The sequence below is a fragment of the Thamnophis elegans genome, chromosome 3, assembly GCF_009769535.1.
Source record: "Thamnophis elegans isolate rThaEle1 chromosome 3, rThaEle1.pri, whole genome shotgun sequence".
Lineage (NCBI taxonomy): Eukaryota > Metazoa > Chordata > Lepidosauria > Squamata > Colubridae > Thamnophis > Thamnophis elegans.
Window position 1 is genome coordinate 131,101,756 of NC_045543.1, and position 13,540 is coordinate 131,115,295.

General features: G+C 40.6%; 1 protein-coding gene across 2 annotated transcripts in view; it reads left to right on the forward strand.

Moving 5' to 3' along the window:
- MTMR12 (myotubularin related protein 12) overlaps nucleotides 1–13,540 on the forward strand; it is a 39,928-nt gene that overhangs the window by 11,446 nt on the left and 14,942 nt on the right. For both annotated transcript variants that reach the window (XM_032213063.1, XM_032213064.1), the window contains exons 5-12: nucleotides 1,168–1,298; nucleotides 2,933–3,026; nucleotides 3,491–3,614; nucleotides 4,748–4,823; nucleotides 6,974–7,080; nucleotides 9,222–9,346; nucleotides 9,921–9,999; nucleotides 12,616–12,686. In XM_032213063.1, coding sequence (XP_032068954.1) covers nucleotides 1,168–1,298; nucleotides 2,933–3,026; nucleotides 3,491–3,614; nucleotides 4,748–4,823; nucleotides 6,974–7,080; nucleotides 9,222–9,346; nucleotides 9,921–9,999; nucleotides 12,616–12,686 — 807 coding nt within the window. The remainder of the gene's footprint in view (nucleotides 1–1,167; nucleotides 1,299–2,932; nucleotides 3,027–3,490; nucleotides 3,615–4,747; nucleotides 4,824–6,973; nucleotides 7,081–9,221; nucleotides 9,347–9,920; nucleotides 10,000–12,615; nucleotides 12,687–13,540) is intronic.

Here is a 13,540-nt window from a genome sequence, read left to right on the forward strand (position 1 = left end):
ATCACTGCATGCACGAGTCAAGAAAAGCAAAATACTTTCTGTTCTAGTTTAAATTAAATTGAGCAGTAAATTGTTGTGAAGCACATATTCAAGTATTGTTTAAATCTTCAGAAATACAAATATTTGAGGGGTAAAGTTTGGGTATTGTTTGTATTTTCAACAACAATTGCAGGAGGTAAAGAAGGTAAATTGCAGGTGGTGATTAGGATAATAGTACCAAAGTAAGGTTGCAGAGATAACCACATTAGCAACAGCCCAAACCACAGTCTGCACACCGATTCTCTTAAGTAATACGGTATTTTTCAGAGTATAAGACGCACACACACCCCCAAAAAAAGAGGGTAAAAATTTGAGTGCATCTTGTACACCGAATGTAGCCCCACCAGAGGTCAAAAACGCGAGGCATGGAGGCAGCGATGGTCTGTGGCAACCCCTGCAGCCTGGAACAGCTGGTTGGGGGTATTCTGGCAGTCCCATCCACCCGTCAATCAGCTGTGCTGAATCAGGCTGCAATAACTGCTGAAGCTGACCTGGCTGGTAAGAGTTTGCAGCAGCAGTTGCATTCAGAAAGCACACACAAGTAACTGATTCAGCAGGATTCAAAATAATAGTAATAATAATATATAATACAATACCAGTTTCACGTTCAGTCCTCAGCTAAGTCAGGCTCCTTCCTGTCTCCTTGTTACTCAAACAGCAAATACTGTTTCAGAGTCCAAATAGCCCTCATTAGCTACCTTAGTTGCTATGCTATTACCATGTGTTCCAAGTCATGAACTCACACACACTGACAGGAAGCTAGCCAGCTGAATACCATGGAGGCTGGTAGGCAGAGGCAGAAATTATTTTCTTCTTATTTTCCTCCCCAAAAACTAAGGTGTGTCTTATACTCCGGAGCATCTTATACTCTGAAAAATATGGTTATGCTCTTTCAGGTGTATTTCACTCATTATGACACTATATATATCAGCATTTCACATTTTTAAATGGTTCTCTAGTCTCTTAAGCAAATTGAAAAAAATGTTTCCCAGCTTCTCATGATGATGGCTATAAATTTAGGAATATTTTTTGGGACAAGAAGATCTAAGTTTACTTATTTGCTGGATGAATAGTGGTAAGTTTGTTTACCTGAATAAATGTTAAAACTAACCTGTATTTTCCTTACAGTTTATGATGAGAAAAAGAAACCTTTAAGTGGTCAACTGAGAAAATATCCAGAAACAATAATAATCTACTGCAAAGATCTCAGAGTGTTTCACTTCTGTTTAAGATATACCAAGGAAGAAGAAGTTAAAAGGGTAATTATGGCCCTACCTATTTCCTTTTTTAAAAACCTTTGGAATATGACTAATCATTCATAAAGAGCAATACGTAGTTACATCTGAGTTACATTTTTAAGAAGGTCTGAAAATTACATAGGAAAGAAAGCCCTGCCTTGTTGGAGCATCTTTGTCTAGCTGTGGCTTCGCCATATTTTCAGTTAACTGCAAAAAACTAAACCATTGGTTTACAATCTGCATGCCAAATTAATGGCAAACAAAACCTATTATAGATTAGCACAGATTTGAATCCACTTTTCGCCTTCATTCGCCTTCATTTGTGAATCCACTTTTGCCTTAAATACCTATACATTTCAGTCTAAGGAATAAAGTTACCTAATTGCTGGATTCCATTTACAAATTAATTGTGCCATGTGAATATTTCTCATTTGATTTAACATACAATGAAGAAAAATGGGGTATTGTGTGGCATTGATTTCATGACTATTCCTTAATTTTTTTTAAGATGAGGAATCCTTTAACTGTATAATAATGTTATGCTTTTAGGTCCCGTGGATGTTAATAAGTCTTGGGTCTCTGTGTTTTGATTTGCTTTGAACTCTTACCTGAGTGTTGGAAACGTATTGCAGTTTTGCAGGTTACGTTGACTTAGTTATACCTGCTTTGGTTACGTTTGCTAGGAATGAAGAGAGAGACTATGAACAAAGATGCAGGAAATGTATGGCCAAATCATGGTACTGTGAACATTCTCAATCATCTCCAAACCTTCCTTTCATAAAAATCATTATCCTTATAACTAGAGATAGGATTACAGAGGAAATCAACTTGGGGTCCTAATTTTCAGCCGCCTCATTCATTCACTCCTTTAATCTTGACTTCTAGAACTTTCTGCATATGTTTCCATGTGTTATTGTCCTGACTTAATTGTTAACTCTAACACAATTCTACCTACTGACAAATAGCTATGCAGGCCACTTGTGAGATTTGTATATCCTTTGTGCTACAGCAGTGGGAGTCAACCTGGTCCCTACTGCGCACTAGTGGGCGTTCCAGCTTTCATGGTTGGCAGTAGGGGTTTGCTGTAACTCTGCTTTATAAATTTTAGAAAGTAAAGTTACTTCCCTACTTTATAAATCACCATTACTGTGGAACTGGTGGGCGGTTAGAAATTTTTACTACTAACAGAGATACAAAAGTGGGCGGTAGGTATAAAAAGGTTGACTACCCCTGTGCTACAGTACGCTAGACAGCATCTCCTAGACAAATATTTTAATGCAAATGACCCATGATGGCACAGTGATTAGAACGCAGTATTGCAGGCTACTTCTGCTGGCTGACGGCAATTTGGAAGTTCGAATCTCACCAGGCTCAAGGTTGACTCAGCCTTCCATTCTTCTGGTTGTTAAAATGAGGACCCAGATTGTTGGGAACAATATGCTGATTCTATAAACCACTTATATAAGTCTAAGTGCTGTTGCTATTGGTAATAGGGGAAGTCCATATACAATATTTTAATAGAATTGATGTTTAGCCTTTTGAGTATATATGGTCACTTTAGGAAATTGTTCAGTCTAGGAAAGTTGGAAGGTACTCGGTTCTTCTAATTAACATGAATGACTTACAAATATGATGATTTCTTGTTCCTTTCTTAGATTGTCAGTGGCATAGTTCATCAAACACAGACCCCTAAGCTATTTAAACGCTTGTTTCTGTTCTCTTATGCATCAGCTGCCCCAAATGATTTAGGTAAGCATGCACAATATATCTTCCTTGCTATTTTGATTCTAGGTAACTATTGTCTTGACAAACTTTCTTTAAAACAGACTTGGTCATATGTTCTGTCCTATCCTGTTTAACACTGATGAGAAATAGATTGCATAATAGCTGTTCATGAATAATGATCAAGAGGTGAGCTTCAACATATTCCTGTTAAAACACTTATCAATATTCTGTATGCAAAAATTTGATTTAAAAATGGCACTGCTACTTCTGTTAAAAATGAAAATATATGCATTCCCTATTAATTATGGTGAATGTGAAATGTCTCAGAATGGTCAAAAGCTACATTAGAATTGTAAGAAAAAATATCCAGTGTGTTTATCCTACTAAAAAGCATATTTCACAAAAACCAAAAGCTTTTTGGTTAAGTTGCAAAATCAGTTTGAAAAGTTCAAAATTCTCCAGTCTAAAAGAAAATTATATTTTAACAGAGAAAGAGAATCAAGTAGTATGGTTTGATTCTATTAAAGACTGGCGTCAAGAATTGGAGCGGACCAAAGGAAATCTAAAATACAAAGCAGTGAGTGCTAACGAAGATTATAAAGTCTCTAAAAAGTAAGAACTCATTACTTTTTAAAAATTAACATTGTTGACAACAATGCGTAACTCAAATTGGTTTGCATTTTATGTCTCTTGTCTTCCCTGCTTCCCTGCTCTGCATTCACCTTGCCAACCCTCACCATCTTCCTTCCACTGCTGACAAAGCGTGTCCAGATATGGCTGCACCATATCTTCTTCCCAAGGCAGCTTGTCCTTCTCGCAATGCTTCAGAAGGCTTCTGAGTCCTTCTAAACCCCCACAAGAAGGCTGTACCTACTGTTATCTAAATTCCGTGGCCTGTTTTCATGATAGTAAATGGCTGGCACAGCTTTCTTTGCAGTGTTTCAGAAGGCCTCAGAAGCACCACAAGCAACCTCAGAAAGAAGGCCTGGCGTAATTCAAGGAGTACCTGTGTTATAAATTAAAATATGAGCAAGTAGATACCGGTTCATGAAATTAACTGTGATGAGTAGATGATAGATTCTAAACTCTTGTACAGAAATAAAATACATTTTCTTTAGTTCAAGATTCATGATAACTTTTGCTGCTACGTTCAAAGATTGCTTCTGTTACAGGATAATCCATTAGGATAATCCATTAGGATAATAATTACAGGATAATCCATTAGGTACCACGCTTATGCTAGCCACCAGCTCCTTAGCAAGAATGAGGAATATAAGCTAGATTTCTATTTAATAGAAAGTTTAAACCCAAAGGTTTATAAGATGTGGGCTGCAGTTTTCATTGCCACAAGACAACAGGTGAGCCGAGGTGGCGCAGTGGTTAAATGCAGCACTGCAGGCTACTTCAGCTGACTGCAGTTCTGCAGTTCTGCAGTTCGTCTGTTCAAATCTCACCGGCTCAGGGTTGACTCAGCCTTCCATCCTTCCGAGGTGGGTAAAATGAGGACCCGGATTGTTGTTGGGGGCAATATGCTGACTCTGTAAACCGCTTAGAGAGGGCTGAAAGCCCTATGAAGCGGTATATAAGTCTAACTGCTATTGCTAACTGCTAACTGTTTGAAATGACTTCAGCCCTTCTGTACAATAAAAAATTTCCTAACTAACTGAACTGTACTGAGAAGCCCCAACTGAGAGATATGTCTTAATAACTTGCAGATTTTAATTTGTTAAATTAACTTTTTTCAGGTTGCCTGCCTATTTTGTTGTTCCAATGGCTATTTCTGAAGAGAGCATTTTGCAGTATCAAGGAAGAGGAATTCCAGTGAGTATATTTGTTTACAAGCTTGAACAAGGTTTTAGTAAACATATACACATGTATATTTATTACATTGTATTACATATGCATATAAATACGCATACGCACACATATATATGCATACACACACACTGCTTTCTTTATTACTACTAAATGATTGGGTAACATCAAATGAATGCAATTTAATAATATAGCCTTAGCACAGTCAGAGATAAGCAAAACAATATTACAGCTTTTTTCAGCTATTACAGCTATTTATATAGCTTGATGTATTGTTTGCTTCTGGGAAGTAGGGTTAATGGATAAATACAGTTAATAGAGCAGTTTAAACAGTCCTTTGATTTGGATGAGTGGAAATGAACTTTGTACTTCCTTCTTTTTTAAAAAAAAAAATGCAAATTAGCCTTTTTCAGATCAAACCCGGTGACCTGATTCAAATTGAGTTTCCAGTTCCAATTTAGCAAACTATAGCTCTGCTTTAATATTCGGATACATGAAGAGTCAGCTATGTGTAGGGAGATGGGAATACTGTATTTTTCATATTATAAGACTGAAAACTATCACCAAGACTATCACCAAGATTTCGAAGAGGTAAGTAAGAAAAAAAAAGTTTTTGCCTTCCCTCAGCCCCCAGCAGCCCTCTGCAGGCTTCAGCAGGGCTGAGAGAAGGCAAAAACGCCCGATTTTTCCTTGCCCCAGCTCTGCTGAAGCCTGCTGGGGGCTGAGGGAAGGCAAAAAAGCCTCAGTTTTTGCGAAAAATGGCATGTTTTTCACAAAAATGGGATGCAGGGGCGGGGCTTCGGGAGGCCAAAAATGGTTGTATTCAGTGTATAAGACGCATCAATATTTCCACGCTCTTTTAGGATGGGGAAGGTGCATTTTATACTCTGAAAAATACGGTATATCCTAATTCTTGTGTTGCTTACCTCTAGGATTCATTTTGCATTACACTCACAATGGTTCATGCAGCAAAGCTACCAATATGTGATGTGACAAGAAGTTTTACTGCCTCTCTGTTGCAGAACCTAGCACTGATATAGACCAAGAGAGAAGGACCAATCCAGGTCACCCAGCTGGCTTCTGTCCCTAAAGAGGACTAGAAATTGGGTTTTCCTGACCCTGGCCTAACAGCTTAACTGCTACATAGTACTAGCTTTCCTAACAATCCCATTCATTTATATTGATCATATTCATCTCCCACTTGGCTAGAACAGATTAAGAAGATAATTACAATTTCTAAAATCTTACAGGCTGCTATTGCTAAGAAACTCCTTGCTCCAGTTGATAGATCAATGGGATTTCTCCTGGATTGGCATGCTTAGAAAATCTAGTGATGTTACATGTGCTAGAAGAAAACTGAAAAAGTTCAATGAGTGATATCTTTCATTTTGGAAAACAGTTTTTTTTCAATAGAAATAGTTCAAATTGCTAGAGAAAAGCATATATGCTCTATAAACATTTATCTTCATAAAAGCTGATATTGTAGGAGGAGAGTCATGCTAGCCTATGATGACAAAAATTAGGAAGAATCTGGAAGGACCTTTTCCAACCAACACAGTTTATTAAAAGGCATACATTTTTTGTGAATTACATCTGGTGCGTAGAATGCTAGATTTAAATTGGGGTCAGGTGAAGGGGGAAGGGGGGGGAGATGGGTTGATTATGTAAATGCAGGATACATATGAGACAGGTTACAAGTACCTTACCAAATCACAGTTGTAATATGTTAAAACAAAATCTTGTTTGTTGAAAGCTTGTGAGATTGCCCAAAACATTTTGATTTATGCCAGTTCAGCAATTTCTTATTCAATGGTACTTTTAAAATCCCCTTTTTTTTTCAAAACAAAAAGGATGATAGAAAACATAGCTGCTGTTACAGTTATATATTAATTCTTAATGCAAGTAGGAAATCCAGATACATGGCTAGATCTAATGGAGAAACAGCATGGGACCATATTAAGATCATCCAAATTGCTGTTTGAAGGATTATCCAAACCGTTTCATCCACCTTCATGTTAAGTGCTCTTCAGGGCACTGAATTTCATGCATGGTTAGTGGAATACTCTTAACTTGTGCTGTATGACGCCTCTACTACTCCATAACAAAATGAATGTTTTCTGATACATAACCAAACCTCATGTAAATACCTTCTGCAGATTTGGTGTTGGTCTTCCCATAATGGCGCTGCTCTCTTCAAGATGCCAACTTTTGCCAAAGAATCAGATGACAACACTTCTCAGCTGCACAAACTATTCTTGGATGGGTAAATAATGGTTCTGTTTCAACTTAGTACATTTGCATTTTCAGCTGCAATAACTCTATGATTACTTAATTCCTAATGGCAAGCTGTCATTTTTTTTTCCATTGATAATATACTAGACATTTCTCTTTTCTATGGATCACTATTCTGGGTGGTCTGGCACTTTTCTGGAATCAAATATGAACATAAGCCGTGTGGGGTGTTCTGAATGTTGCAGAAGACTGCTAGACTACCGTGTTTCCCTGAAAATAGGACCTGTCCTGAAACTAAAGCCTTGCCACATTTTTCGCATGGGCAAAAATATAAGCCCACCCCCAAAAATAAACCCCTTGGACACCCCCCCCCTATCGCCAGGCAGAGCACCGCTCACTGACATAGCAGTATCCTGAAGGCACCTAGCTGCAGGAGCCGGGGGGGGGCGGAAAGGCGCTCACATTGTTTGGCGCCTTTGGGATACCGATAGGTTGGGGAGTGGCATTCTGCCTGGCTAGAGGGGGGAGTTGCTAGGCGGCTGCTCCCTTGCTAACTGGCTCCCGAAGAGCTGGGCATAGCCTCAGGGACGAGGCTGGAGAGGGGGTTTGCTGGGTGATTGCTTGTGAGCTTGGTCACTTCATGGCTGCTTCGTCCCTGAGGCTGTGTCTAGCTCTTCGGGAGCCAGTTCGTAAGCAAGCAGCAACCCCAAAACAATAAGCCCTCCCCTATAATAAGCCCAAGACCATATTTTGTAAGTAAAAAGAAAATAAGACCCTGTCATATTTTTGGGGAAACACGCTTTTGTGAAATAACTGGATCAATCTGGTCACATAAATTATCTAGGCTTTCCTCTTTCAGGAACTGCAAATTTTTAACAACCCTATAATATGTATTTAATTCCCCATTAATTTAAATCACAAACTCTTGGGCAATAGGGAAAGATACGGCGCTTTCAACACTGTCTCATGTGTGAGTATCAATATAATTTAGACCAGTGGTAGTCAACCTGGTCCCTACTGCCCACTAGCGGGTGTTCCAGCTTTCATGATGGGCGGTAGGGGGCTGCTGTAACTTTGCTTTATAAATTTTATAAAGTAAAGTTATTTCCCTTCTTTATAAATCACCGTTACTGTGGAACTGGTGGGCGGTTAGAAAATTTTACTACTAACAGAGATACAAAAGTGGGCGGTAGGTATAATAAGGTTGACCCCTGATTTAGACCATGGTAATAGTGAACAGTTTGTTCACTCATCTGGCTAAGAAAAACAAGTCTAAATCACAATCAGGCTTGAAGTTACTTTGGAGCTCAGGTGACAAAAGGTATACAAATTCATGCATAAACACAATACTCCTCTAGTTTTATTAATACATTTATCAAACTTATACAACACTCTAAAAAGTAATAACACAGTTCAATAAATGGCAGCTGCAAGAAAGATGTCAGAATTGTAACAATGTATAGCAAATATTTTCTGTTAGAAATTATCTGCTATTCATATATGCTTAATATTTCAAGAAAGTTTAAGCTTCTTCACAATAAGATATACTTTTCTCTATAACAATGCAGAGAAGGAGGTCAGGAAGATTGGCATCCCCAAATTCTTTGTTATTTGTAGTACACTTGTATACTAGCTAAAGAATTCCAGAAACAGAAGTATTGTTGCCCTACCCCAGGATTGTATAAAATTAGTGAAATTTGACAATTTCACCACTTTTGTCCCAAAAGTTGCTAGTTCTTCCCTTTTGATGCTAAATAAAGAAGTCTCAATTTAATGCATTCTAATGTACTCTGAAGGGTCGCAGTGGCTAAGGCACTGAGCTTGTCGATCAGAAAGGTCAGCAGTTGGGCAGTTTGAATCCCTAGTGCCACGTAATGGAGTGAGCTCCCGTTACTTGTCCCAGCTTTTGCCAATCTAGCAGTTTGAAAGCATGTAAAAATGCAAGTAGAAAAATAGGAACCACCTTTGGTGGGAAGGTAACAGTGTTACATGCGTCTTCAGCGTTTAGTCATGCTGGCCACATGACCACGAAGACGTCTTCGTACAGCGCTGGCTTTTCGGCTTTGAAACAGAGATGAGCACCGACCCTAGATTCGGAAATCACTAGCACATATTTGCAAGGGGAATCTTTACCTTACTGTGTTCTGAATGTTGTTAATCTGTTCTATTTAGAATGTATAAAACAATTGATAAGCCTCCATATGAAGCCTTGAAAATTGAAGAACTTTCAAGCAGCCTTCCATCTTTGCAAGAAATCCAAGTTGCATATACTAAATTTAAACAGCTGTTTTTAATAGGTATGTAGTAAATATAAGTAAAATCATATTTTACAACTCTAATGGGGGGAAAATGCATGAAACCTAAAACTGCTATTTACTATTGATACTTGAAAGGCTTGTTTTTAAAGCTGCAGGTGCATATTATAACTTAAACCAGGAATTAATGGATCATTTTTCAAAAGAGCCAGATTTTGTTGTCTTCTTTGCTTTTTACTGCTTTTGTAAATTACTATATAAGTACATTTTTCACTAAAAACTTATAAAGTATTAATACTAATCAGTCTTTCAGGGTTTTTAAAATTATTTTAAATTTCAACTTCACATCAGAAGGTTTTCTTAGTCCACTGATTGGTATAAATATTCAGTTATTGTATGCCTTTCTATAGCTACCCATTCTTTTAAATTGTATTGTTGAAATTATTTAAATGCAGAGTAAAACAATAAATCCTGTACTTTGACTACTTGGGTTGTTCTGGTGCAAAAATATAACACAATTGTTAATATGCCTCAGATTCTTTGAGCTTCACTGCCATAAATACATTCTATATTTCATATGCAAATAGCTAAAATTATTATCTTGTGTTTTTTTCAGATAACAGTGCAGAATTCTGGGATACTGATGTAAAATGGTTTTCACTGTTAGAAAGTACAAATTGGCTAGAAATCATAAGGTAGGTTAACTTCCTAAGGCAATGATGGCGAACCTTTTTTTTTTACGGTGTGCCAGAATTGTGCGCTCGCTCGTTACTACACCCCCTCCGCGTGCCCACTCAATTCCCCATCCAACTGCGTATGCGCACGTGACACACACACACACCTCATGCACATACACCCCCTCCCCCCAGGCTCCGGAGGCTTTCCTGAAGCCTGGGGAGGGCAAAAATTGCCTCCCCCGTCCCCCTAGATGCCATCTGGAAGTCGGAAACAGATCGTTTACGAACTTCCAATTGGCTTGTTGGGGCCGTTTTTTGCCCTCTCCAGCCTTTGGAGGCTTTCCTGAAGCCATTTCCAGCTTCTGGAGGGCCTCTGGGAGGCTGGGGGAGGGCATTTTTGCTTCAGGAGTCGGTGGTTGTGAGCCTCGGGGCTCCTGGGTGGCCGATGTGCACAGGGCGCTAGGCTGTTTCCAGTTGCAAAAATGTCAGAAAATTCCCCATTTTGCAATGCGCTCCCAAAGAGAATGAAGCGGGCTCGGGTGCTTCTTCCAAAAGCCGAGGGCTTGGCTCCTCTTCCTTCCTCAGCTGTTGGAAGAGCGCTGCACCCATTTTATTCTCTTTGAGAGCCACCATGCTTGCCGCAGCACGAAGTGAGCGCTGCTGGGGAGAAATCAGCGGGAGGGAGAGAAAAAAACAAACTTCTCCCTCTCCCCCTGATTTATCCGTGGCAACATTCACCTCATACCTCAGCAAGTGGTGTGTGTGTGTGTGTGTATGTGTAACGGGGGTTGGCTGGGACTGATCTGCTGCGAGGCTGGCAAAGAAGCGGCCCTCAGAGGAAGAAGGCAGGGATGTTGGCTGGCATTCGCTTCCCTTACTGTTCATCCCCGCTCACTCCCTCGCCACTTTCAGTAAGGGAAGCGAATGCCAGCCAGCATCCCTGCCTTCTTCCTCCGAGAGCCACAGCACTGGGGAAACCAAGGCTTCTTTGCATGCTTCTCAGCTGATCAGTCCCAGCCAGCTCCCATTACACTCACACACACCTTGCTGCCGCATGAGGTGAGCGTTCCCAAGGTGTCCCGGTACTGGGGCCGAAGAAGTGGGGATGGCGAGGATGGGCGGGCCCGAGCTTCCCTCCCCGCCCTCCCAGGCATCTTGCACAGCTCTAGCCCGTGGCTCTGATGAGGATTCATGGTCCAGAGTGCTGCCGCTTCCAGCCAGGATATATTCTGCCAGGCCCTCGGCAGCATCTTTATGCGGGTAGCTCACCTCCCCACCAGCAGCTCCTCCGCCAGCATCCCGGTTGGAAGCGGAAGCGCAATAGCCGCTGTTGGGGAAGGGATGAAGAGGTGGCGGTCACTTGTTCTCACCACCACCACCCCTTCGGCCCTGGTAACGGCGATTGTTGCACTGCTGCTTCCAGCCGGGACGCTGGAAGAACTGCTGGCAGAGAGGCAAGCTACCTGCATAAAGACGCCACCGAGGGCCTGGTAGAATATATCCCAGCTGGAAGCAGCAGCACTCCTGACCACGAATCCTCATCAGAACCATAGGCTGGAGCTGTGCAAGAAGCCTGCTCTGGTGGGGAGGGAGGGAAGCCCTTTCCTGTCCTTGCCACCGCTGCCCCCTCGCCCCCAGCGGCTGTCACAGTGCTGCTTCTGACTGTGTGGGAGTGGCTGCAGGGGCCGGCTGGGCACTCCTGTCCTTCCACTTGTGGATGCCGCTGCTTTTCGGAGGTGCCCGAGCCAGCCAAGCACTTCAGATCGCAGATGAATCATGGGCTGGAGGGCTTGGGCCACGCAAGAAGCCCACTTGGGCAGGGAGGGAGGGAAACCCCGACCACAGCTCTGCTCTGCTAAGAAGCGATGGCCAGGATCTTCTCTCCACATCTTTTGGCACACGTGGCCGTTGCTCTTCCTGTTGGTGGTTTTTGCGTGTGCATGCGTGCCAGGAACCAGATCACCAAATGGCCAACATGCATGTGCACACTGGAAACAAGATCATTTTCCTAGCGTGCGCATGCGCACCGGGCGGCTCCTCTTCTGCTTTCTGGCACACCAATGCACGTAAAGACCAGCTGGCTGCTGCGCCCAAACCCGGAAGAGCAACTGGTGATGCTCTGCGTGCCAGGAGAAATAGCTCTGTGTGCCACTTCTGGCACGCGTGCCATAGGTTCGCAATCACGGTCCTAAGGTGTGTTATCTAGATATTCTTAGGAAACCTTAACCAAACTATCTAGCGTTTAAGATAATACAGGACAACATGATCTATCCTCAGATTTTAATAACTTCAACAAATTTCATTTTGAGATACTGGCATTTATCCAAGATTCTTGAGTTAACAGCAGGCTATTTCTGCCGGCTGACTGCAATTTGGAAGTTTGAATCTCACCAGGCTGAAGGTTGACTCAGCCTTCTATCCTTCTGAGGTTGATAAAATGAGGACCCAGATTGTTGGGGGCAATAGGCTGACTCTATAAACCGCTTAGAGAGGGCTGTAAAACACTGTGAAGCTGTGTATAAGTCTAAGTGCTATTGCTATCATGATCCCACTTGATTCCAAAATAGAAATATGCCTTTACACTTCAACATTCCAGAGTTATATTAAAGCTCTAATTTGTCCATATTCTTCCAGGCGATGTCTGAGAAAAACAATAGATATCATTGAATTGCTTGAAGTACAGAGCTCAAATGTTGTTCTTCAAGGTAAGTTCCCCCTTTCCAGTCAATTATAAGTAGATGAAATAAAATAAAACGTAGTTCCTTAATCTTTTATTCATGAATTGCTTGCCATCTAAATATGTTTAAAACAACTTAAACTTGATAGTGTTCTGACCTTGGATGCATATAACCTCAAGCTGAATTTCTTTTTTTGAAGAAGCAGAATAGTTCAAAACATACTGCTGAGTCAATGTTCACTTGATTCCTAAAAGATATTCAGAACATCAGTTTTCAAATTGTATTACGTAATTTCCTCATGCTGTATACATGAAACATAATCCAACACTGCTTCAAGTATAGCCCAGAATATCCTTCCTCCCCCAAATTATTCAGAGGTCAAGCACATTAGCCAAATGGAACTATTTTAGGATGCTTCCAGAGTTACTTGAAGATAATTTGCAATGTTTGATTGAAATTTCTAAATTATAAAGCAGCCTCCTTGGGGTGTTCGCCACTCACTTGATTGCAATTTAAACAGGCGATAAATCCATATGAATAAATGTTAATTCCCTCAATTTCTAAGGAATAACACGTGGGGTGTAATTTCATTTTTTTAAAAAGAAACAGGATTTTATTGTGTTAACTGAAAGATACACAAATCATTTTACAAGTGGATAATGGTGGGCTTGTAGTGATGCATGAAGAATTAAGCTTGTAACATGAATTATTAAAAAAAATACACATATACATACACACACATACAATAATATGTACTTTAAAATTAGCTCCAAATACAAACTAATTTGTATAATGAATTAGTTTGAAAGGTAGAGTAAAATTCCAGCTGTTATTCCATCTGGATCAGTTCATCCAAATTGCTATCTGTGTTGTCTGTTGCA